General features: G+C 39.3%; 1 protein-coding gene across 5 annotated transcripts in view; it reads left to right on the top strand.

The window, feature by feature from the left end:
• TESK2 (testis associated actin remodelling kinase 2) overlaps positions 1–26,636 on the top strand; it is a 69,346-nt gene that overhangs the window by 19,380 nt on the left and 23,330 nt on the right. For 4 of the 5 annotated variants that reach the window (XM_003641688.6, XM_046944865.1, XM_046944866.1 and 1 more), the window contains 3 exons: positions 2,582–2,703; positions 8,592–8,640; positions 26,161–26,307. In XM_003641688.6, the coding sequence (XP_003641736.3) occupies positions 2,582–2,703; positions 8,592–8,640; positions 26,161–26,307 (318 nt within the window). The remainder of the gene's footprint in view (positions 1–2,581; positions 2,704–8,591; positions 8,641–26,160; positions 26,308–26,636) is intronic. The other variant, XM_040705392.2, reaches the window with a different exon arrangement.

Raw genomic sequence — 26,636 nt, 5'->3', positions numbered from 1 at the left:
ACAATTAGCTTTATGTATACTCTAAGTGATTGGTATTGTGTTTCATAATATATAAGCAAGTATCTGATTTTTATTCTCAGTATTGCCTGCTTACCTCTTGAGAAGATGACTTTCAGGTTTCAGGTCTGCTTGTCCATCCTAACTCAGAGAGTACCTACTGTGAGACAAAGTCCCTGTTCTCCCACCTCTCCTTTGGTTTGATTTGGTACTTTGCTATTCTGTCAGATTCAGGGGGAAATATGTCCTCCAACATCAGGACAGTAAACAGGAGTTCAAATAAAATGACTCGTATTAGCTTACAGTGTCCCCTTAATTGAAACAGAAAGCAACACAGTGCCAGGTGCCTTTTAGAGACCTGTTAACATGCCCAGAAGTTGAGCTATTTCTAAGTATGATCACATAGATTTTACACAACAAAAAGCCCTGAGAGCTCACCACAGAACCCACTGCAGCCTATCAAGACCAAAGAGACTCCAGGAATATTCTAAAATGGAGGATGAGAAATATTCTTTGCAAAAACTGCTCATTTTTCTCTGTTGATGGAGTTAGTACTGTGGGCAGCCCAACCTGTGAGAAGTAGCAAACCTCTTCCTTTTGCCTGTCAGACCTGAAAATCCAGGAAGCACACAGGACAATTGCTTCAAAAACATCTTCAGAAGTTTACATAGCTCAAGAATAGAATCCAGAACAAGGAAAAGGCAAAGAACAAGGAAAAAGGTCTTATGGTAGGCTCTAATTTTACCTAAAAGCTGAGCGAAAGAACTTGAAATTTTGGCATGGAACTAAGTGAATTAGATAAAGGGCCAAGAGGTAGCTAGCAGAGTTAATGAGAGGCAAATACTGCTCAAGACTGTATTTCATCCAAGTTTCTGCTCACCTTCTATCTCTGTTCATTCCCTGTTGGCAGACCTTGGAGCTTCTGTGTTAGTGAAAAGCTGATTTCTGAGGAAGTTCTGTTGAGAGTAGATCTTTGCCTGTATGACTTAATTCAAATTCTTTGCCATTCCTTATAAACCCCAAATTACTCCACCACAATACCCAGGATTCCTAACCCTTGTCCCAGAGGAAGCATTTCTTGTGCTGTTATGTATAGATGGAAAGTTCTTAAATTGTCCTTATTCTTAATTTGCGTTGGTAGAACAAATCTCCCTTAAATCTATGAACGCCTTCCTTAATTTTGGCTCCCCAGCCAGAGAGTTTATGCAAATAAAACTGAAATCTAAATAAAATTGATATTTAAAAATATATGCATATGGAAATCGACTTGTCCATCTCAGCTTGTTCATTCAAATTGACTAGGTATGCAAAAGCTGCCGAAAATTCGGAGTTAATGAAAGCAGACAATAGACACAGGAAACCTGGCAAGTAACAGTAAGCCTCATCAACTTAACATGCAATCATCCCACTTAAAACTAATAAGCATGCCAAACAGGCAAAACAGGTTAAACATGGAGCAACTCTGGATTATCTTGTTATAACACTAACGCTGTAGTTTGACTAGTTTTGTTTGTTTGTTTTTTAAAGCCAATATTACCGCTGAAAAGAGAAACCTCAACTCATCAACTTATTGCTAGTTTCTGCTATCGATGGTGGTTTCTACACCCTTCTCCATCTCCTTTCTCTGATCCTTTTTACACTGGGATTACTGTGTGACTGTGGGTTAGCCAATTGAGAAGCTCATGCATGGGCAGGGGAGGAGCAGGAGAAAATGCCTGAGAGCTATTTTTCAACTTGCTCGGTCTGATGATGCTGTTTGCCACTCTTAGCTGCCCTATACTTCACACTAGGATGAGAAGTAGGCAGGTTTCTCAAGCATTAAGGTAGACACACATCTAAAACATGACACCCTTTCCTTCCAGTACTTCCCTGTGCTGAATTCATGGTGCTGCTTGTTTAGGTGAAATGCTCCTCTTGCTCTTGCAGATAGTGGGCAAATCAAACCTGAAAATAGGTATCACCTGATGCCTTAAGCATACTGGTGAGCATCATTGCCAGAAGACATACCCAGCTTCTTTCTTCTTACTTCCACTTATCTGGAGTTCAGCTGTTCTTGTTGTAATTCTCTGTTCTGCAGTGTGGGTTTGGACAAATGTTTTCTCTCTGCTGAGTGTATAATCAGGTTTGTGCCTCTAGTCAAAAAGTAAACCTTGGCTGCCTGTGAAATTTGCCCTGTAGCTGCATAGGGCAGGGCCTCTCATAACACATTCTGTGCATCCTTAAAACCAACCACTACCCTGGGAAAAGAAGGGAGATGAATGGAAAGCAGCTGAGTTTCATAGGACTTAGAATAGGGAGCTTTCTATCCCTGAACAAATAAGTGACTACTTTCACTCGTACTGAGAAGCTGATAGTTTTTTCAGCTTCTCAGACTTGGTCATCAGTTGCATGGGAAGTGTAAAATGCATTTGGATATTGTACCTATTGAAAGTAGTTGTGTGATAAAGATGTGAGAAATCGCAGTATACATCAAGCCAATTGTCATGAAGTATATTTAAGTTGTTCTACAACTTCACTGTTTTTTCAGCTTTGTGTTTCATGTTGCTAGGATATGTCCTTACTGCTTTTTACTTGTATCCTGTAGGTAAGACACAGAACTTCAGACCAGGTAATGGCTTTGAAGATGAACACGCTGAACAGCAACAGAGCAAACATGCTGAAAGAGGTTCAACTTATGAATAGACTCTCACATCCAAACATCTTAAGGTATACTGTTTTTCCTCTGAATTGCTTGGAGATGCACTTCCTAGTGTATCTGGTATCCAATGGATAATAATGACCCTTGGCTAATTAAAAAATAAATAAAATAAAAATCTTCTTTGCCAGTGCTCCAGAATGTATCGCACCTTTTTACAAGCTATCCATTCCAACATGCCTACAGTTAATTTCGAGATGTTAGTGCAAAGGTTCTTGTCTTTTTACCATTAATTGCACTTACGTGAACAATTACTATCATTGATTATTTGAGAATCCTCTTGTTTCTCTCCTGTCCGTATCAACTCATTTTCACACTTACAAAAGCCTTTTAAGATTTTCATTCCAACCTACAACCACCAGTCTGGAGTCTGGCTTAGTCTTTCTTCCATCCCTTAACACTGTAGAGATTACTTACAGATAGGTTTGTGTTTTACCTTGGTGACCTTAGACACTTCTGTGCGCAGAGTTGTGTCAAGGTGTTCCAGTTTCTCTGTTTCTAATAAGTTGTGAGGTAGCAGTTTGGTTTTTGAGGCCTTAAAAATAATTTGTGTTTTTTGGCATGGAGTTGTAAGGCTAAATTAAATACTCCCAGTCTCATTTCAATGTTTCTGTGCTCAAATTCTGCATTTGGCCAGCCATGTAGATATCTATCTTGATCGGAAGACACTGAAGAGTTTAGTTTTCATTTGTCAGGTTTCCAGTAAGTATGTAATCTCTGTGGTAGCATTGCAAATATTCCAGTGGTAAAATATATACATATAAAAAAAACCTATTAAAAAAAATCTTGATGGAAAATTCATTAGGAAAAGTGAGAAACTAGCCTCCACTAGAGGGTTTATTTTGGCAAAAATTGAATCTCTTTGTTAAGAATGTTTTGGAATAGAAATTCTTGCAGCTGCATTGAATGGTGAAAATGGGATTGTGATCTTTTGTATCCCTCTCTCTTGGTTCCTATTTCTATTAGCAAATGTGATTCCAGAGGCAGAGCAGATGTTAACTGTAGTGTAGTATTTTATTCAGTTGCTGTCTTGGTGATCATAAGAAAGAGCTGCTTTTCTTGTTCTTTGTTTACCCCAAGGATCAGATTAGGGATGTTTCAGGAGTGAAAACAGGCTAGTGGTGTTCATTAGTGCTCAGCACTGTTTCTACTGTCAACTGCGTCATCTCCTATCTCCATCTCATTCTTGCGTGCAAACTGGAGGACTAAAATGCTTTTCTGCCTTGTCTTGATACTTCTGCTTCCTGTGAGCGTGAGATGCTGCTGCCTTCTGGCAGCCTGGCTTATCACATCTTACCTCAAAGCAGATGGTAAGAGCAGGAGTGGAAAGGTGAGCTGGGGTTCTCGTTTGCACCACATAGTGTTTACAGCAGTTGTGTTAATATGGGGTGGCTGATACATGGTAAGACAGATAGCTGGGACTTGGAGAGCCAGAGGTTTGGAACATTTCTTCACTCCCATATTAGCTAGTGTCACATTTAAGTACAGGGCTGTTCAGGGTTTGGGTTAGATCTGCTGCCAGGTCCATTGTATGCTTCTAAGTGTTTTTCAGCACTTTGATGCTTCTCTGAATGCTGATGTTGCACTGCAGTCATGAGTTCTTGCCTAAGTCAAAAGAAGGAAATGGAGCTGGAAAGAGCTCAAGGAAGCTGTTGTCTCAGAGTCTGGAGCCCTACAGCTCCCAGCCTAGGAGACCTGATACCTTCTCGTTCTGGTTCTGATACCTTTACGTTCTGGAAATGCCTTACAGGTGTGTTTTCCTTATTTTGAGAAATGAAGTGGTGTGCTAACACAGATTATCCATCCTCTGTGCTGTCTCTTAAGTTAGCATATCTGAGATAGTAGTGATATTAAAAACTGAAATTCTGTTTTCATGAAAAATACTTCTTTATTTAATCTGTACCTCAGGGACTTCATTTAAAACATCCTGTACACAAAAAGCCTTAAATTATGTCTTAAGTGCTCTCATGGGAGCTCTTGGTGACATTGCTGTGTTTGGCAGTGAGCATGTAGGCAGCTTGACTCGTTGATTAAATCTGCTTTTCTGTGCATACATACACAGAACATAATGTGCACACTACTTTCTTATTCTGTGAACTTTAAGGAGAATTTTCTTTCAGCTCCTTTTGGACAAATCCAGCACCCTGGAAAGACAGTTCAATTTTTTAAATGCATTTTTTCTTGTCAAACTTTCCTTTTTGTGAAACTGTGATTGACTTTGAGTCAGTAGGTAGACGGATGGCTTTTGTCTTTTAACATCATTTCTCTTGTATTGAGTGATCATTTAAAAGAAAGGGAAACTTTTTTTTTTTTTTTACTTTTCTTTGTGTAATGCATCTACCTGAAAGGAGTATTTTATAAATGCTGCATGCAAAACAGCAGGAGAGAGGATGTGTTGTGCGTAATATGTTACAGAAGGGACAGACGAAATGCTTTGCCTCTGTCTTGAATCAAAAAGCATGTGTTGAAAACTAAATACATTTTTAGAACGGTGCCTAAAACATCAGCTTGGGATGCAGTCTTCGTGTTCTTTCTTATACTCTTCCCTCTCCAACAATAGCCAGTGCAATGAAATAAGCATCTACCTGTCTTTTGAACTCATTTCTCTATGTATTAGTGAGCTCGTATGAGAGATTTTTGTATTGGTGAATTTGGTTTGCTGCTTATTTTTAAAGTTATCCTCAATCTCCTGAATTCTTTTATACAAGCAAGCAGTGGACTTCAGAGGGTGTGTCAGACTATAGCTGCCCTGGGTTTATCTGTAGACGTTCTAGTGAAGTTCTTTCAATGGAAAGCATGTCTGCAATATCTAGATATCCACAACAGCTGTTTAATCTGGATATTAGTTTTGTTTAATCTAACAAAGATGCAAAGATTGGGCACTACGGTTCTTAGTCCCCAGTCCTGTCTAGAACTTTCTCCCCTGCAGTCTGACTGAACTGAATGAAAGCACGTTGGGTAACTGCCCTGACAGACTCAAGAACGTTCAGAATACTTCTTCCTCCTCTTCTTTAGGAGGACAGGTGATACAGACTGTGGAGATGTTCTGCACTGTACTTAGCAGTGTAGACTCAAATAGCATCTCTTATATTTGCAGCCTCTGGGGAAAATTTTCCAGCTGCTGGTTTTGACTTTGGAATTGATCCAGCTTTGCTGATAAGGCTGGATGTACTGTCTTGAAAAATAAACTTCCTTATATCTGCAAGTAGTCGCCTCTGCTGTGGATGACTTACTGAAGCTTCTTCCAACTAGAAATGCTTATAGGAAGTGTAACCCTTGGCTGATGAGGCATTCTGAAGTTCACCTACGAGCACATTTTGGCTCTGCAGACGGTGCGTCTTGCCAGCAGGAACAATCTCAGCTGTACTGGGCCAGCATGTCAGCTTCCTATCCACAGAGTTTGGAATCTCCTGTGGGTCGATCTCAGAAATTGGAATCTTATGTTAAACTTGATAATTGTATTTCCTGGTAGCTGCTGCATATGTTATCTTTTAGTGAGAAAGCTTTTCTATAGTATTTTGTAGCAGTACTTGGCTTAACCAGGGGGCTTAGTATTGCTTGATACAGCAGTTAAGACAACATTTTCCAGGAATTTGAATCACTAGAGGTCTATTCTATCAATCTATTTTCCAGAGCCTGAAAAATGAGATTCATGACACAATCTTTTAATGGTTTCACTGTGTTGCCTGTAAGCTCATTAAGTCTGTTTTATCACTGTATCTGGTTTCTCTTTTCCTGGCTAATATCTTCCAAAGATGTGGGTTTTATAAATATATTTTTGTCCTGCATTTTTCATGCAATCACGATATTGGGCTTTGTTTTAATTTCGGATTTGAGGTTAGAAATGTTAGTCTGTTTCCTACTAGAAATCCAAGATGCTGAAGAATTGCTCAGCTCTTACTCTCGGTAACCTGAGCCGGTGTGTCTTTCCTACCTGAAGTGTAGGTTCACTGAGGCTATGAATATGTTTCCATTGAGACATCCTTTGACCAACAGGTTATCAGGAAAGGGTCTACCAGTGTTTTGGTGAAATATATATCTCCTGTTTGGTAAAGATGAGACGACACATTTAACAGAATTCTTAATTGTTTTTATATTTTAGAATTAAGTCAAATACAATGAAAGCCTAATTTGAAGTAAAGTAATATGCCTTTACAAAGAGAAGAGTTGATATTCAGATGAAAACAATATTATTTTTATTTGTATAACGTCAGTTTTCGTTGAATGAAAGTACTGCAGCATACAGGATTAACCTCATTAGTGTGTTTCAGAAAAGAGAAAATGCCAGTTCCAAATTTTAAGTGTTATCTTGAATTAAGTGAAACTATTAACACCATAGTTTATAAGCCTTGCAGCATGCATGGAAGTAGAAATGGATTCCTGCTTTGGAGAGGTCTACATCTCTTAGTTGCAGGAAGCTTAAGTTGTGAACACATTTACAAAAGAGTTCATATGCAGTTGCTGTATGAAGTGAAACTCAGAACAAACTTTGTGTAGATAATATACCTAAAACAACTCTTCTCCCCCCTTCCCCTGAACACTTGTTGGGCATTATTGCTCTTCATTAAGCAAAAGGAGTTGTTTTCACTGTCAAATAAAAAAAAAATAAATGCATATTTCATTTGGAGAAAGTATTATTTGAGGTAAGAGCAGACAATAGACTTTAAAGTAAGAGTCCTGCTACTTTTTTTGGTTATAAAAACAGATTTCCACAGCTCAGCTTATGCAAAGAACCTTACCTATGTTATTTCTCTTTGGCTGTTTGTAATTTACCAGTCAGCTGTTAGACAAGAGAACAGTAAGGATCATTCATTTGTTCAGAAGCAGATTAGCTGAACTAGTACTGCGTGTGTCTTGCATCATTTTGGTTTTAAATTCAGAACGTTTTGAGGCTATAAAAGGGCCTTTTCCTTCAAATTGATCTCCGCAGAATTCCCATCACATTTAATGGAATTGTGCCTTTCTACCTCTTGTGAAGTGGAGGTTTCTGAACACTGTCAAATGACAGGCAATGTGTTTTTGCCCATAGAGACCAAAATCTAAATGATAAATTTGACAATTGGCTACTCTAAAAATAACCAAAATCTTGACTGTGCAGGGAGGGCTCCAAGGTGCATACAGGTTAAGTTGTACTGAGCTTTCTCACTGGAAATGTTTACTGTTACTGTTAATTTGCATTTTGTTACTTAGAAGCTCAGCTTGTATTGTAGAATAATAGCTCTTAATTATTCCTCTTAGGTTTAAATATGACATTTTCTCTGTCATTATGCAGAAAAGTCAAGGGATTGATGGTCATTTCTTTTAGCAGGAGTTCGAACCTTGCACAGTGGGATGTGTATGTTCTAGATACCATCAAAACTTGCTTTAATACAAGTGTTGAAAACAAAAGGGAGGCACGGAGGAAAAGAGAAGTGTACACTGCATGCACATGCCCTCGCAGTCCTCTGTGGTTAGGAATGGGGTAGAAAGGAACATCTTCATGCTTATTCAGCACAACGAGAAGGGAAGTAATTTGCACTTTATGCAGACCAACAGTGGATTACTTGGCTTCATTGAAGCAGGGAGCTCTGAAACTGTTGCTTTCTGCAAAAACATTATATGCTGGCCTTTACTTGTAGTTAAGTTAGTAACTTTCCATCTTGTTTGAGCAGTTTCCTGTGTTCTCTTGGAACATATATTGCAGTGTAGGCATATAATGTTGTTTTGTGCTGAGACTTTTAAATAATTGACCTTGAGAGGTATGCATTGTCTGAGGCTGATTGTTTTTTTCCTCCCTTTTTCCTTCTTTCTTGTGATAGCCACTACTTTCTATTATCCTTGTTTCTTTCTAAAAACCAAAGAAAAAAAAAGTGGGGGGGAAGAAAGTCCAAACCACTTCTCTCTTTTTTGTTTCTTGTAGGTTTATGGGTGTCTGTGTGCATCAAGGACAGCTGCACGCACTTACTGAGGTAAGGCTATTTCATGATATACGCACTCATTATGAAATTACTCACAGGCCAGATTCTGCAATTGGTCTTCACCCACAGTCACAGATTCTTTTATGGGGCCTTAATAGATAACCACGTGCTGCTTGCTATGCAGAGGTAAGATTGCAGTGTCAGGCCTTAGAACTGTATTCACTGATAACCCTTGGATGTCTTTTATCGTTAGAAGGCCTCATTAAGATGAAAAAATCATAGTAGGAACATAAAGTTCCAATGATAATATTCTGAATTAGAGATTTGGGTTGCCATTGAGATGCTCCTAAGTAATACTTGTTTTGGAGACATTGCATTTAAGTCTCATTTATTATTCTCTGATTTCATATGCATTTCACAGATGAATCAGGGATATTTCAGCTGGGTGATATCAGTATATGCAGTCCCTGCTATTTTCTTATTTAGAATAACATGAAGATTGCAGCTTACTCTGAGTTCTGTAAAGAGGAACTATTCCATTGCCTGTATTTCCTGGCCAAGGTCAAATTATCAAATAAGAAACAGAAATTTTAGTTCACATGGACCTTCCCACCAAGTTTCACTGGGTTGTGTTTAATCCACCTCAGGAAAAACAAACAAAAAGCCCCAAACCAAAAAGAAGGGAGGGTTCTCTTGCTGTGAATAGTGTTACCTGTTTTGTGTCAAAAAGCAATACAGTGTTTATTCTGCTGGTTCCGTTTGAGTACAGATTGAGGAGATGCTCCTGTTTTGTAAAGTTCGTGTTTCTTATTTGCATTTATTTTGTAGGAACTGCTTAATTAAAAAATTAACCCTTTTGTCTCCTACCTAAAAGTAAGACAAGTGATAGCATGTATGTTATTACTTCTCAATTAAAATGGATTCCTGGTGCATTTACTTGAAGAATTACTTAAAAGTTTTATGTTAAAGAAGATCCCTGCAAAGTTTGGAAAATAGATTAGCTCTCATAGCATGGTATAAAAATATGTATAGTGATTACTTGCGTGTAGCTTGTCTTGTGTGGACCAGAGTGGACATATATAATCCCTCTGATAGGAAAAACTGCAACCTAAGGGCAAGTTGATGTGTAGGGAATCCACATGTTGTTTTTTCCCATCTAGTAGTAGTTCTTCAGTTCTGTAGAATGTATGGAATTAGTTGTGTTTTCTGCTGGTAGAGGTGTCCTTCGTCCTGAAGTGTGTGTACAGTAGTGATTCAGTTCTGATGACTTGTGATGGTTTGGGAAGGGGGCTGAAATGGCCAGCTGAAGGAGAAACTAGCAAGATGTACATGGTGAGTCACCAGTTCAAATATAGCCCAGGAGGATAAACAAATTATCCACCATCTTGTGGCTTCTTTCAGCTTGTGGTTCAAAAAGGTGGTCTCCTACCTTCCACGGCTTAACATAATTGATTCGAGCCTGACACTGCTAGCACATAGAACTTCTCCCGGGGTTTTACTTCTTTGGAGATGAGCTATTGATTCAGCAGCCCATTCCTCAGTAGATAGCTCAGTTGCAGGGAGAATCCTTTTGTCTCACTAGCCTACCCTGGATCTGTTCTGAAAGGAGCTTAATTATCACTTGTCATGGATTATGCATAGTAAGAGAAGTTGTGTTTTGATAGTGTGGTTTATGATATTTCTAAGTAGAAGAGATACAGCATCACTTAGAGCTTATGTCTGAGGGGCTGGTAGGAAATCATATTTGTTTGCATGTGTATGTTTTCATGGTATAAGAAGGTGAGCTCTTGTGATAAATAGCTGGTGAATGGATTTAGATGTCTTGTGCTTAGTAGCCCCCATGCTATTAGCAGGCAAGGCAGCAAGCCCAAATATTAGAGGAGCACTGAGCATTTTATGAGCTAGTTAAGGGGCAGTATTAGTAGCGTTCAGTACTTCACTATTGGAAGACAGTCTGCAGCATTACAGATTTCTTTTCTTGTGTCTTTAAACACATGGAGAGCTAAACATAGGGATCATGCAGAGCACGTTTTTTGCCCGAGGAAGACCTCAGTATGTAGGCCTTGGGTTTTTTCCCTATTGGCAGCATTTTGCATTGCTTTAATTGTCCTTTGTCTTGCGTGGTTTTAAAAGTGTTACTTAAGCAGTTTTTTTTTTTTTTTCCCAACAACAACAATGAAAAATTGTTTAATTATGGGTTGTCCTAGGACTTTGACCTTGTTCTAAATCTACAGTCATATCAGTTTTGAAAATGCAGTGTTATTTTTGAAGTTCTACTCAAATCAGAAACTATGGCATATTCTGCTTTTGAAGTAGTTCAATATCTATCCCTAGAGACAGGATGATTTAGGGTGGTGGGGATCTTTGTTCGTGAAAGCATACTCTTAAATATTTAAGGGAAGTAGAGCTCAGATGAGTTGGCAGGTTTTAGACTGTCTCACGAACATCAAGCTGATGGGCATAGATTTACTTTGCTCACTTTCTGTAAAACTAGGAATTGAACATTTCTTAATATTCACCTCTAATCTGTGGCTAATGGTTTGGTTCTGAGGCTATGAGTCTGCAGTGCTTCCTGCATGCACTCGCATGCCTCTCCAACCTAATTCCAGTCTCTCTTTCAAACTTCTTGGTGTTTTCTGGCCACTTCCCTAATCTAACACAACTATTAGCTACTGTTTCTTCATCTCCTGGCACACAGCATCCTCAGATGTTGAGAATTTTGCAGAGAAGTGCAGGCAGTGGCGTCAGTTGGCATGAGACATTGCTGAGCTTTCAGAGACCAGTTAGGAGCCACTACCAGGAGATTAGCAAACATATTTCTTTGTGTTGCATGTTGTATAGGCCCATGCTATTATATAACAGCAGGTAACATAGTTTATGGTCTAGCATATAGCAGCCGCTCAGTACCTTTTTGCTGAGCTTAAATTCTTTTTGATCTCTGTTAAGAACATTTATCTGAATTGCTGAGAGAGATCATGCTTAAATATAGTTATAGCTGGATTTATATGTGCACAGAGTCATACAGCTTGGTAATTCCTTCATCAAGAAAATGCAAGTCCTGACAGCTGTGTGTGTAGAAAACGAGCAAAGGAGAAATGATGTGTTGATTGAGTTATCTTGAAATTGCAGTGCTTTACAAACAATAGCTAATTGTTACTAGAAAAAAAAAAATGTATGGCTATTACTCATTTTGGATGGTAGGAAAATAAGGCACAAATGTTCTGCTGCCACAAACTGAAGCTATAGCTGCGTTTGCTCAGTGCAGGATCTGACATGCACTGGAGCTTTCTCAGACCTGGTGCAGTGCTGTGGCAGTGTGATAGGAACACAAGGGCAGCAGCTGAGGGGTGGGCAGTGTTATTTCAGCCAGTAGCTGGATGTGCTGTCTACCTAACATGCCACTCCAGCAGTCTTTCAGTCTTCCTCCTTGACATCCTACTGAGTCAGTCCTCCCGATTCTATCCCACGCATCTGGTGCAATATTAAATATTTCACAAGTCCAACACTGTACTGAGCAGCCCTTGTTTTAAGAAGCTATGTATGTGGCCTTTGAATAATAATGGAATGATAATAAGGGACAAGTGAGCCATTCTGGGCATGTGGCTCATTCAGTGGCTTCCATACCCCATTTGGTGACTCCTTACCAACAGCCTTGTGTAGTGCATCTTTCAGATGCTGCGTGCATGAAGGTATCTTGAACTCTAAAATGCTTCCTACATGCTGAGAAAGTTGATGTCTGCAGCAATGCTTGCTGGCAATGCAGTTTTAATGCAGATATACACGCCAAGAACTGCTGTAAGAAAAAGGTCTTGACTGATTTCTTGACTGCTTTTTTTATATTAAAAAAAAAATAAAAAATTGAACTGATGCATGTTTTCAGCCCAATTAATTTTTGTAGCTGTGTCAGAAACCCTGGGAAATATTTACTGCAGAAATCCTTCCAGACGTGTTTATTTTCATCTTGGGCAAGATAATTGCTATTGGACAATTTTGATGTGTGCTGTAATGGCTTGCTGAATCTGACACTGCTGTTTTTACCATCAACCACAATTCATAGCTCATTTGTTTCTCTTTTTTTCCCTCCTTGCACAGTGCATCCCTTTTGTACTCCTAGAGCTCATCAGAATTAAACAGATGATGGCTTTGGGGGAGAAGGTTTTGTTGTTGTTGTTGCTTTTTTTTAGTAAGTTCTTCTGTGATAACTGAGAACTCTCTGCTTAGATGAAAGCTGAAGTGATAGTTTAGGCAAACAGTAAATGCAGTAAGTGGGGTTTCAGGCGTTTGGAGACCTTCCTGTTTGTAGTATTCTTTTGCTCTTGGGGACAATATTAACTGGTAAGAAAGATATTAATAGCTTAAAATTCTCATAATTGTTACAATTGTGCTGAATTATTCTTCTACAAGGAAGGGAAAATAAATTCTTTAAGACTAAGGGTCCTTCTGAATTAAAACTTCCACAAGCAGCATCTAGCATTCATAATGTTTTATTGAAACATCGTCCTATCCCTTCCTTATTTTTTCCTTCTCTTTTTCTGGAGATCCTTTGTCTCTGAAATGGTGAAACCATGGCAGACAGCCCTTGGGTATCTTCCTCTAAACCAAAAATGATGGGTGTACGGTTCCTTCTAAATAGAAGTTGCACACTTAAGAGTTTTAAAAGGCCCGGGTACACCATTCCTTCCCTGCTTCCTCCTTTCACCATCTCCTACAACACGTGCTAAATTGCCTTACTACAAGAATGTGACTCATACTGTTTGAGTAACTTCAGTTTTATGCCTGTAGTGGTGTAAATATTTAACTCTGCTTTGCTGTTCACAGTAGGCTTAGCCCATCAGCCCTAGGGAACTTAGTGTCTCAGTGTCCCTCAGACAAGGGAGTCAATGCAGGGAGCGGTTGGTGAGCGTGAACTTTGGTATGACTGAAAAGAAGATGAAAATGTGTTACAGGTTGCACCAAGTAGAAAATGGAAGTAATGAGACTCAAAATTTCATACTGTTAGAAAATATAATAATGGCATTGCGATATTAAAATAATTTAATATAGAGTAAATAGGTCCCTAAATATACTCTTGCACGTAGTCTATAGTTATTTTTAGTAACTGCCCCAACTATTAGAGAGAGAGAGAGAGGAGTCCGCTGCTGGAAGAAGAATTCTGTTACTTCATACATGTTGTTCAGTATTGTCACTGCTGAGGATATGTACAGATGAGCCATACTGATGAAAGGCTTCCAGATCACCTTGTATTCCTTAGTGCCCTGTGCTTTCTATTAGCTACCTTTGCTTACTGTAATTTACCATAGTATCTAGGCACCTACTATAAAGCATTTTATTTCAGCACAGTGGGAGCTTCAGGCAGTATGTTGTGTTACTGACTTCATGGCCTTGTGGAACTGACAACTGCTGCAACTTTCTGAAACGAGCAACTGTGCAAATTTTTTCTTGGATGTTTTTACTGACGTCATGGAGAATATACGTGTCAATTCAGGGAGCCTTTGTTTTAGAGGAATTAGCATAAAAAGATGGGATTTTAAACAAATAAATAAGGAAAAAAGATGAATGTGCTATGATGACAAAGGGCATCTTTCAGCTGACTTTCAGTAGCCAACAGCTGACATTTTTAAATGCCTCCCAGCCCTAGGATGCTGCAGAAGGTCTGTTGTTTAAACTTAGTAAGAACTCAAAGTATGTGTATAATTCTGCAGATTAAATTGATCCTTATGATCTCTAAACCAATGAATAGCATGGTCTGTGGATTAATACTGTAATAAATCTCTACTTGCATGCCTCTTTGTTTTTGTCCTTAGTTCAGATACTTTCTGTAGCATTCATTTATAGCTCCAGTTTTATTTTATGTACTTTTCCTTATGAACAGAAAGAATGGTCATTACAGTGGTGCTGTGCTGAGGCCAGTGCTGGAAAGTGCAATGCATAGAAGCAATGTGGGCATTTAGAGTTATATAACCCAAGTACCAAAAATGTAAGTGAAGCCTTAACAAAAGTACTTCAGAAGCCTCAGGTCCTCTGTTAAACTGCGATTACTTTGCAACCTCCCTGGAGTGGATTTTGTTATCAGGATTTGAGTATATTTAATTTCAGGAAGATATGTTTTAAAGACAAGAATGGTTGTGTGGTATAAAACTGGAGTACCTATTGATGATATTTCCTTGTTTCTTTTCCTCCTTTCAGTGTAGGACTTGAAGTCCAGGCAGCACACATCTGTGTTATTTCCTCAGTTAATTTGGTTGTTTGGGTTCATTAGCTTTTTCCTTACAGGAGTCATTAAGCAAATACTTGCTTTGGGGTCAGGAGAAAACCATTCATCTGGCCCCTAGGGACTTGACCTGCAGAGAAAAGTAGTGGTAACCTTGTCTGATGCAGTAGTAGTTTCATTCCCCCTTAATGACTGGGGACTGGATGAGAAGTTCAGTAGGACCCGGGGAGAAGAAAAAGGACCATGGCAGCACAAGTAGGGGTTAAAATGGAGCAGGAAACGACTCAGGTGTTAAGAAGACTATGCTAGTCTGTAATGTGTAAGGTGAGAAATCATTCCATTTCACTGCAACTGTTTTTTCCAGCACTAAAATAGAATGAGTGCATCACAGAGAATGTCTGTTAGGACTGTTCACTGTCTGCATAGCACTTTATGTTTCTGTTCTTGGGGAAAAAAACCTCATTATCTCAGTACAGAAAAATTGTTGTGGAGTAACAGATACCTTGAAATATTTTGTTACTTCTGCTATCAACCCATTGCAAAATGCACAGAACTGTGGAGTATTTTACATTTCACTTGGAGGAATAGGTTTAAAGTGAACATACAAGATGTAAAAACTGTTTGTGTGTGCCTGTGAATATGGGCTTAGTCTTTTGAGGCTAGAAAGGTCCCCCAAAAACAGATTGTTTATAGAAAGGCAAGTTTGTTGACTGCGCTCTCTGCTTCACTGTGCATGGACACCAGAGCTTGGTTATGAAGAAATGGAAGTATTGCCTTTGTCATTCAGGAGCTGTCTTGCTGAGAGGAAACAGACATAGGTAATGGGGAGTATTCTTAGAGCCAAAAAGTTAGGAAGTTTCTGTTTATATTCTGAGATGAATGTGTTTATAACATGGCAAACCAAGTCTCTAGCAATGTCTTTCTGAAAATTTAAAGACCCTGAATCTTTAAATCCTAAGCCTTGGGATGTGCTTCACTTTTCTTGTATTAAATTAATCTGAATGTTTTTTTTTTAAGGAGCAATTAAAAAAAAAAAACTCAATAAATTTGACTATTAGGTACTTGTATTTCATCTACATATGTACATATGTTATTTTACTAGCTTTTTTCAGGGCCGCAGGTAGACCTGGTACTTTTACCTGTCTTTGTGTAGCTTGCAAAATCATTTCTAGTATATCTTTGATACTTTTGAAATGCAGTTATTTTATAAACTTGCTTTAGTGCAGGTACCTCCCTTCATCTATTTTGATTGTTCGCAACAGAATTGTAAAAATACTTGTCAACACGTGAGCTATATTTGGTCTTAATGTATCAGTTTTCACAGCATATGGACTGTCAATTTCAGTTCTGCTGTAACAGTTCACTTAAGCTCTCAGTTTAATTTATACAATGTTGCTGAAATTGCTTTCAGCCAATGTAGATTGATGCTTGTTGGCCAGCTCCACCTTTCTCTATGCTCTACAGGATATCATTCTGTTTCACCTTCAAACTGGGTCCCTCTTCCTGTGGATCAGTAGCATTAACAGGAGTAGCAGCACCTCTCCTTCAGTTTGAGAGATTTGCATATGAAAGGCTGAATAAATTTTGCAGTTCACAGCTTGCAGAATTGCTGAGATCTATTCCTTGCAAGATCTTTGTAAAGAAGTATAGGTGTCTCTTTAAAAAACCATATCCTTTTGTAGTATTAACTGGAGAGTGCTAAATTGGCCAGCTGTTTTGGTTGGGGGGGAGAGGTGTCTGCCCAAACTATGTTTTTTTGAGAAGATGCATGAAAAAGAGGGTAAAAAACCCAACCTTTTCCATTATTGATTCTCTCCAGGTGATCAGCACTAAGAGAACTGAGTGAGGGTCAGAAGAATGTGAGTACAGTCATGCTGCTTGATTAGCTAAAGATGTCTCATTTTGTTGACTGAAATAATGCTGTAGACCCTTGTGCCAAGTCCTTATGACTGCTCATTCCAACAGTTTAAGAACTGCAGACACTGGTACCTATCATTGTAGCTTCTACAGGAGGTTGGAATTTGGCTGATTAAAGGCAGAAGTAAACTTGACTCCTTTGTATGCACCACTGGATGCAAAATTAAATCTTAACACGGTATATGTAATAAGTAAATTAATCGTTAGACTTTTCAAAGTAAGAGTTTAAAAGTTTGTAGACTAGAGAGGGTAGTGCTGGTATTTGGAAAATGTCATGCCACTTAAACCTCAAGCTGGAACTCCATGAATTCTTTTGTAACACAAAAAAGCGTCTGAGACTCTGAAGTTATTGCACAAAGTACATATTCTTTACTTTGTTTATGTTATTTTCCTTGGGAACCAAATATTTTTGTGAATTAGTTAGGAAGAAAAAAAGACTTTAGTCCCAAACACAGCTTGATGTGCTGCACATACCAAAAAAGTCCGTTTAAAATCACACAAGGGGGCCTGGCTCTCACTGGCAAGAGGCAGGAAATTTAGTGTTGTGGCTGAAATTCCATCTCCAGTTCATACTCTTGCACCCTGATGTTGTGGCACATGTGGTGTGCTTGACCCTTTCACTCTTTCTCCATCAAAATTGATAGAGGCCTCCACAGGAGTTTCAGCTAAGTCAGGTTCTTGGGAAACACGTAAAGAACCTTATTTAAGTTAGTTGATCTTCTCCTGTTTTCCCGCATCTGTTGGCTGTTTACCTTTTTATGAATGAAAGCTAACCATCTTGTGTGACTGCAGTGATCAAAGACCTAGCATTTCCAGAAAAACACCATCTGACAGAGGAATTTTTACCTTCATTTCTGTGTTGGTTATATATCCCAAAGAATCTCCTGTTGTATAGTTTCGGTTTGATTGGAAGTTCAGTGGTGCCATACTTGGTCACAGCACTCCCTCTGAGAACAGGAGGAAGACTGCTATTGATTTTTTGACTGGAAAAGCTTTAGTTAATGAATCTGTGCATTTTCCTATGGCTGCACGCCTCCTGTGGTTCCCCTGCAGTTCCCCTGAGATGCATATTTTAGGGAGTCATCTCCCATCACGTAGATGAGCAGAACAAGAATAAGTAGCAGAGGTTCAAGTGGGTCCTTGCTTTTTAGAAGGGTGGAATTAATTCTCAGAAAGCTGCAGTAAAAAATTCAGTGTGGGAAACAAAAAGCTGAGAGAAACATTGGCTTCTGGAAGATGCAAGCTGGCCTTCCAAACTGCTTCTGCAGGGAAGTGTTGCTGGGTTGGTTAAGGAAAAGCCTGCTGGAGTTGGTGGTGTCCAGGTAAGCTTAGGTACATTGAGGGCAACTGTGCATAGATTGGCTGTCCTTTTACCAGGAGACAAGCCATGGGACGTATGTAAGCACAGTGCTGTGCTGAAGGCAGAGGAAAACTGCCAGACTCATTCGCAGTCTTTGGCTAAGCAAGGAGGGAAGGGTGGATTCTTGCAGAAGTAAGTTCAGAAGTGCAAGTACTATAATCAGACACTAAAGAAATCCTCATGTAAAGACAAAGGCCAAGACTTTGAAAAGATGAGCCTAAATTTAGGTGCATAGACTGTATTTATGTGTGCAGGTGGCTAGATCAAAAGCGATGAGCAACCAGTTGTTCCAGTGAGAATTTCTGGATGTGCAAGCTTTTAAATTCTAGTCATTTTCTTAAATGTTTGTGTATGAGCTTAAAAGCGACATGGTTAAATGATTTTTTTACTTCTGGCAATGAAGGCTACATAGTGGATTTCATAGTTTTTTTCACCCCTCACATGTGGATGGCTGACTTTTGTTCCTTCTGAGCCAGTGCATGAGGAACCTTTTTTCTTTATTATTTTGAGACAGATGTATCTAAATATTTTGTGTTCTGAGGAAGGCTTGCTAAATATCCTGCTGATGGTAATCTCTTCCTCCTTCTTAGAATGTCTCAAGGGTAGGAGAAAGTAAGATAAAAGACAAATAAATACTAAACTGGAAACAGGAGCCAGCAAGCTTTGTCATCTTACTCCTTTGCTACCTTCCCTGAACATGTACACACATCGCATGCAGGTGTGTCAGTGGGTATGGAGAGTTGTTTGCTTTTGCTTATTTTAGTATCAGTGTTTTGACACTAATTTTAATCCTACTGGACCATTTGCCATTGTCTCCAGGGGAAAAAAAAGAAAAGAAAAGAAAAACATTCTTGAACCGTAACCCCTTCAGTTCTCTTTCTGTTGCATTCTGATATCCTGGAAGTAGGTCTAGATCAATAGGAATGAGAAGATGCAAACTTCAGCTACTGTGGTATGGGGGCAGGGAAGGGAAGAGAACTGAATGTTGTCTTGAGGACTGGATTTTCCTGTTACATGTGCATATACAGATGAAGTTCAGTTAAACATTGTGATGCTGGCCCTTTTTCCTTGTGATTTACTGTAAGTATGTAGAAGTTTCTCTTCCTTTTCCTCTTCTCTCACCCTGGACCCTGGGAAGCACACTCATGAATTAACAAATAGTTTGTAGTTTCACTTTCTTCATTTCACTTCGCTTATCAGCCATTCAAACCACTCAGAAACTGAGCTATTTGAGAAAATGCTGGTAACTTTTGCTTTGCACAGTGCTGATTATAGGGGATCTTGGTGCATTTTATAATTGTCAATACAGCATTTGAGCAACTTCAAATGTAAATGGACACTGTAGCACAGCTGGAGCTTTGAGGCTTGGGAAAGCACTCTGGAGCAGCTCAAAAGCAGTATTCCTTGTGCAGAATTCAAACAATGTTTGCTCTATGTGAAGTTGTGTACTGTAGCTTTTGGACATGGTAGGTCCTTATAGCTGTATTTATAGTCTTACATAAAGCTAACAGGTTATTTACCTGGTATCTTGTGAGCCCATAATCCATGGGCTGCTGCAGCTAGTATCTTTGTGGAGAAGGTGAGGAAAAAGCTTATTTAAGTAAGAGGCTCCATGTCAGAGGCTGCTTCTAGACAGAACTGAGTGAATAGTGTGCTCAGAATGCTGTCAGTATGGAGCGAGCTTTCTGCTCTCTAACAGAAGTGTTACTGTGGAGATGCTGTTTCTCTTGCCTGTCTCACCAACGAGGTACTTTCTCTTCTGTGCCTGTGTGATGATTTATGCTGTTGCTAGCTTGCCAATCACAGATTCTTACTGGCACTGAAACTAGACTTCGCTTAGAATCCAAGTGGTGTGACTTGAGATTATAAATGTAGTTTTGTGCTAGGCCTTGTTAGCTTTCTGTTTTTCCTACTAATAAAATTACAGGAAAAAGTGGTTATCAAGGTCAGTTTGCATAGATATACTGGGAGTGTTTTCCGGTTCCAACAAAATGAACTTCCTGAAATATGTCAAACCTGCCTATGAGTAAGCAATGTCCATAAACCTTATTTCTTACATACAGGTTGCAGTGGTGCATTGTTGCTGTGTGCCTGCAGTTGAAGTCTCAATTACACTAATCTGCGTCAGGCAGCAGGCAAGAAACTGAGCATGCCATTTTAATTGAATGGAGTGACAGGAAAGGGACGAATTGTGCTTGCTGACCACGAGAGCTGTTGGGTATAGAGAATTAAAGGAAGGCAAATCTTGCCATGTTCTTTTCCCTGCCAGCGCTTAAATGTTTGGAATGCGACAAATGGCTTTTGTTAAAGCTCTTTTCTGAGCAGTACATGTTAATTCTTGTTTGTCCTTATGAAATAAGCTGTGCTTGTACATGCCTTCCTAGAAGGAAGAGACGGTGATTTGATTGGTGCAACACCTGACACAGTACAAGAATTGGAGGTAGGTCTGTTGTGCTTCCTGGCAGTTGGTCCTGTGTTCCAATGGTAACTATGCTATGGCAAATGCATTGGAAAGCTTGCCTTCTCTCCTGTGAATAACTGACACTTTTTTAAAAGCAAGATTATTTTTGTCCGGTGACTATTAATGTTTTTTTTTAACAAACAAACATTTTTTAATTAAACAACAAAATTGTATTGGTTGGAAGACAGTGTCTTCAGCAACCAAAGAGCAGGAAAGAAAAGTGGCCTTTAGAGGAAGACTTGTGGCTTTTTTTATTCCTTTAATCAGGCTGTTTTGCCCATCCACTAGGGCCCTTCTGGCCTCATGAAAAAATCAGAGCTTTGTACTGAAATGTGCTTCTTTCACCTTCATGTTCTGATGGTCAATACTGTGGTTTTCTGCTTGGCAACATCAGTTCACCTGCTGACCAAGAATGTATTTGTGCAGCCCAAATTAAACATCCAACTTGTTCTGACTTACTGCTTAATTTATTTGGTTTGGTGCCACCGATGTGTGAGATGTTCAATGTAATTGGAAGGTTACTGTTCAGAGGTACTTGGGTGAGGTGGGTTTGCAGACTTTTAAACTGTGCATTTTTCTTAACAAGCAGAGGTCTCTGAACAGACTTCAAAAACAGTCGCATTTAGTCTGGTAGGCAAACTCAGCATGTCAGCTTGTAGTATCTTATGTAGTAGTTCTGAACATACTAATGCTGTCTTTCATTTTGGTTCAGTTTGGTTGAAGCTAATTAGAACAGATGGGGGAAACTAGGAAATTTCCAGTCCTCCCACTGCAGCTAATTATGCCAGCTGGGGCAGAAGGGTACATCGGCTTGTTGTCTTACAGCCAGGAACCTTCAAAGTAGTCACTTAGACTGCTGGGTGTGACAGATGACTGTTCAAACATGAGAGCTTAGGTTGTGTCCTCCTTGAAATGTGTGGTTTAAAACTTCTGCGTAAAGCTGAGTTATGAGATCTCCACTCTTCTTTATTAGGCACGAAAGTAATCTTTTGCTTCCAGCATTAGAGGTGATTCAAATAGGTTGCTGTTTTGTTTGTGAAGTCTGGCTTTTACTCTGACAGATCTCTCTCTGTCTTCCACACTGAAGGTGTTACAACCATGGCTGTACTTTCTCTATGTTCCTGCTTCTGTTTTTGCTTTCTTCATTGAGTTTCTCCAGGATATTCATCCCTTAGTATCTCAGTGTTTTGTAGTGTTCCAGGGTCCCAGAACTCATGCTTTTTACTTACCACATTTGAGCTGTCATTTTAAATACACTCTCCACACCTACTTTTCTTAACCACCTAATGCATTGCCTTTGGCAACATTTGGGCCACCATACAGAGTTGTCTTGTAGTTATTTGCTTTGTGTCACTTTGAAGTGCTGACATATAAAGTGGAGTAAATAGTAGGCCAACTTTTTACTGGCTTTCCTGTGTTGTAGTATCTGGTGACTTATTTCTCTTAGACCTATGTGTTGAAACAATACTGATTTTCACAATAGTGTTGAAAGCTCTTTTCATTTCCATTCTCTCTTCTCCTTCAGACTTGATGATACTTACAGTCTTTGTTTTTGAGTTCTAGCTGTTGGACTCGTGTAAATCCAATGTGCCTTTTCTTTGAAAGCTTCTAGTTTTCCTATGAATGCATTCAAGACTTCTTGAATTTTAAGGCTAAAACCTGAAAGCTGAAGGTTCAGTATTAGTTTCTTGAAATTAATCATGTGTCGTGTGTAAGTACTATTATATGCTGAATTTCATTCTATTCCTCATTTTAAATGCTTGAGTCTGATAATGTGACTGAAATTGCTTGCAAGGAAACAGTCCTGTTATCCTGTTCTTACATTAAAATGACATTTCCTTATGCCCTGACTGTTGTGTGGGGAAGAGTTGTATAGCTTAGTGCTACAAAAGCAGTGGTCTTACCAGAAGCTTCTCCAAAGCTCTCTGATCTAGAGAGTACCTATATTTGGCTGAGTTTCTAGGCAGCTTGTCCTTCAAAGAAGCTAATGACCTCTTTCTTCAGGTTTGGGAGAGATGCAACATCAGATTTTGCTGACCTTCCATTCTAGCAACAGAAGCTTGAGTAACTCTTATGATGGATAAATTTGTAGTTAGAGGTATTTTTGTGAGCTAAAATGCCAAGGTCTTTTATGCTAGTGTTTAATTTGCTGTGTAGAATTCTAGTGAATGCAAAGGTAAGCAACGTGGGATGGTTACTTTTAGATTCTGGCAACCAGATGAACTGCCTATTGGTCTCCTGTTACGTGACAAAAAGCTAGCAGTAGGAATAATGGGTAGCTGTGTCACTGCAACTTGATGATACAGAGTTTGAAAAGGTCTGAACACTGCTCCATTTAGCTGTGAGGTCTCTATGAAATGGTGTCCTTTGCTTTCATTCTTGTAGCCTGATCAGATCTCTCCTCCAATTGCTTGTACGCTTATGCAATGCCTGTTGCTATAGTGAAATAACGCTTTGAGATGGTGTGTGCTATAGCCTTATTGGTTTTTGTTTGAAAATACCAGCTCTGAAATGTTTCAGGGACAAAAAAAATATATCCAATATTCTCGATGGGAGTGGTGAATTTACCATCCTCTAGGATATTGTTACCACACAGAGCTGGTTTGTGCTATTATAAGATTGAGAACAAGTATTTTTCTTTCAGTTGCACTGGCAAATAGGAAACAATCTTCGTAATTTTGTGTCTGCACCGAAAAGGCATTGTTGAAGGGCTCTGAATAAATCAGGCCATCAGGCTGACTGTTTGCATTATCAGCCTGAATGATCCGAAGAATTGGATTACTTCTGTGACACTGAGAGAACACTGAACTCTGTGTGATACTTGCCTTGGGGACAAGTAAGGACTCTACACGTAAAAGTTATCTGCTGGCCAGCCAAAATCTGACATCAGCTGCAGTCTTACCGATGGATATAGGAAAATCTTAGTTGAGTTGTTCACTTGATTAGCCTGTTATGCTTCAAAGAAGTACAGTAGAAATTAAAGCCAAAACTGGAACTCTCATGTCTAGTAAATGAGATCTGATGTTTACTCAGGTGACAGTTTCTGATAGGAGGCCTTGTGGGGTTTTTTATGTGCCAGAGTCAGGTTTGATTCTTCTGTAGCTCGTGCATGCCGTGTCCTCTGCATATCTGTTGTTTTGGCTCAGTCTGTGCTAGAATGCCCTTGCAGTAAGATGGGTGAGTGAGTTTGCAAGCTAATTTGGCTGGAAAGGTGCTGAGAGAATAGGTACGGTAGATGTACTGAATCATCAAATCAGTAGGCAACTTAACTTTTCATTTCAGGAGGATATAATCATGCACAAAATAGCAGACAGCTACCACTGTCACTTTTCAGTATTTCAGTACTCTTACCAATTGCTTGTTTTATTTATTAGCTTTTCTGGAGCAATTATCACTGTGGTATGGCACAATTTAGTCCTAAACAGAACAGGAAGCCAGGTCAGCAATTCCCTTTCCCTTCCACTCACTTGCCAATGAAATCAAGTGTGGCGGTTCTATATGTGAGATCTGTTATTGTCTAGTCAGAGAGGGCAAACAGTCCAAAGGAGTTCCTAACTGTCAGTCTGTAACTGTGTTTAGTGAGCTAGGTTTTTGGGGCTTTTTATTCCAGGTCGGTTAGTATTGTTCTGATTTGAACATAACTGGATGAGAAGTAGAGCTTGTGCTGGGAATATACATTAAATTACTGGAAAAATATCTAAGTTGCTATTCTTTTCCTTGAGCTTGCTATCATTTTGTGATTTACAAATGAATAAAATTAAAAAACAAATGATATTGAACAATGGGGTTTTTTTGAGTGCTCTGATGTCACTCATCTGGCTCCCATAGGGATTCAAGCAAAAGCAGTAAGAAAGATCAAAGTTGCGAAAGCTGAAAGCAGTATTATTTCCAATGCTAGGTCAGGTTGGCTGAGGCTCTGTCTGGTCGTGTCTTGAAAAAATCCAAGGAAAATGACTGCACAGCCTCTGAGCAGCCTCTTCCAGAGCCGCTGCCCTCCTGATGTGTGACCTTGCAGCATGAGAGCCAGGTTGTTTCAGATCTCTGACTTGAACCAGCCTGCAATTTCCTGTTTTCAGGTACCCATCTGATCAGTGCCCTTCTCTCCCTCTCCCAGGCTGCAGTGCTTGGGCTGTAGCTGTGCTAAACGTTTGATTTTCATCATGACTGTGTCAACTCTTGTGGCTTTGATTTTTGGAGAGGGACCATTATACGTTTTATTTTGCAAAATGATGTGCACTAAGCACAATTATCTGAACAGTTATCTTGATACTAGCTAGAAAGGCAGTAGTTTGATTAAAAGATTGTACTATTTAAAAACAGGACAGTGCATTTTAAACTGCCAGTCCGATTCTTTTGAATTAAAGAGCTTTCCTTGCCTAACTGTAAGATACAAGTACTTTTTGGCTCACTCATATGAGCTAGCATTCTGCTAACTGTGTACACTATTTTGAAATCCTATCTTGTATGTCATCGCCCTTGTTCTCCTGCAAAGGATGTGAAAGTGTGTCTTGAAATGGTTACAAGAACTTGAAAGTGTTGAATATTGGAGTATTTCCTATACTCAGGCCCCTTATTTGAGGTTGCCTCCTTTGATAAGAGGAGGTAGTTGATACCTGCTCTAAAATCTGGCCTGGAGTAGGAGCTGTCAATCAGCTGTCTTTGAAGAGTCTCTGTTTGTAATAAGGTAACTCTTCTGCTCACCTTTTGCTTGAATGGTTGCTCAAGGGCACAGTGCTGTGATCAAGCCAACGGTCTGTATTTAAAGGGGGTAAAATAAATGCTGGGCAAGAGGATTGTTGCCTGCTTGTCTGTATGTGCTGCACATGTGCTTCCCAGCAAGGCAGTGGGACAAGAAGCTGCTCAAACACAGCATAGCTGTTAGTGTGGTATAAGGTGAATAAAGCACAAGTCCACTGTGGCTGTAATGATGATTTGAGAAGCAGTGGAGTTGCTGCGTCTTAGCCCTGGTGTATACTGCATAGCATTTGTTTGGGTGCTGGTTTGTTTTGCGGTCTCCTGTAACATTTATCTTATACTTAGTGCAGGTTCTTTTTCACGGGGGCTTCCATCTGATGGAGTTGATGTACTGAGCACATTGGGAATCAAATTGCTGATTAAGACATGTAGATACAGCAGTGGAAAAGTTGGACTTACAGTAATATATTGTAATATTTTTCTTTGATGTTACTTCAGTTTGGGGAATTGATAATCTGGGAACTTGGTCAGGCTCTGTGACTTACATTTGGATACTTAGCCCTCTCATTGTTTTATTCTGCCTGAGAGCCAGTTCTTCGTCTTCATTTATTTTCCACGCACAGAAATGAGAGGGTAGTGTTATACTGTAGGTGTTTCTTAAGGGTCTATTTAAATACAGTATTTAAATACCATTGAGTTAATGTAGTCGTGGCTGTTGCATGCATCTTTAACATTAATGCATTGCTAGAGGTGGGGAAGGGAGACATCTTCTGCCTCTGTTGATTGGCAAACTTCCTGCCTGCTTGGCAGTTAAGAGAAAATGTTTTTAATGTGTAGCTGAGCTGAAGGAAGTTGTGTAATGATGAATTTTACATTTCTGACAATATCTGAAGTTAGTTAATTACAAATGTTGTTTTGTCTTTTCAGTACATCAACTATGGTAACCTGGAACAGCTATTAGACAGTAACCAGCATCTGTCCTGGACAGTGAGGGTGAAATTGGCATATGACATCGCTATGGGAATCAGTTATCTTCACTACAAAGGCATTTTCCATCGAGACCTTACATCCAAGGTACTGTATATAAAGTGAAGAGGACTTTAAATGAAGATACTATAACTCATTGTGCTGTTCTTTCTTCTTCCTGAAGAGAATTACTGTTATAAACACTGCAAGAAACAAATTCAAATGATGTTTATAGGTTTAAAACCTTCCTCAAAAGCATTGTTTACACTGCTTTCATGACAACTTGTATGGGTTTAGTTGGCTGAGGTAGTTAGTTAGTTCAAGTACTAAGCCCTCTGAACCAATTGCTCCTGTATCCACACTGGACTATTGCAGCCTGTGACTGAGGGCTTTGCTGTCCTATTTAAGCTTACTTAGGACTTGCAATGTGGAAGTAT

This window comes from Gallus gallus, chromosome 8 (genome assembly GCF_016699485.2).
Source record: "Gallus gallus isolate bGalGal1 chromosome 8, bGalGal1.mat.broiler.GRCg7b, whole genome shotgun sequence".
NCBI lineage: Eukaryota > Metazoa > Chordata > Aves > Galliformes > Phasianidae > Gallus > Gallus gallus.
This window is presented reverse-complemented; position numbering and strand designations above follow the sequence as displayed.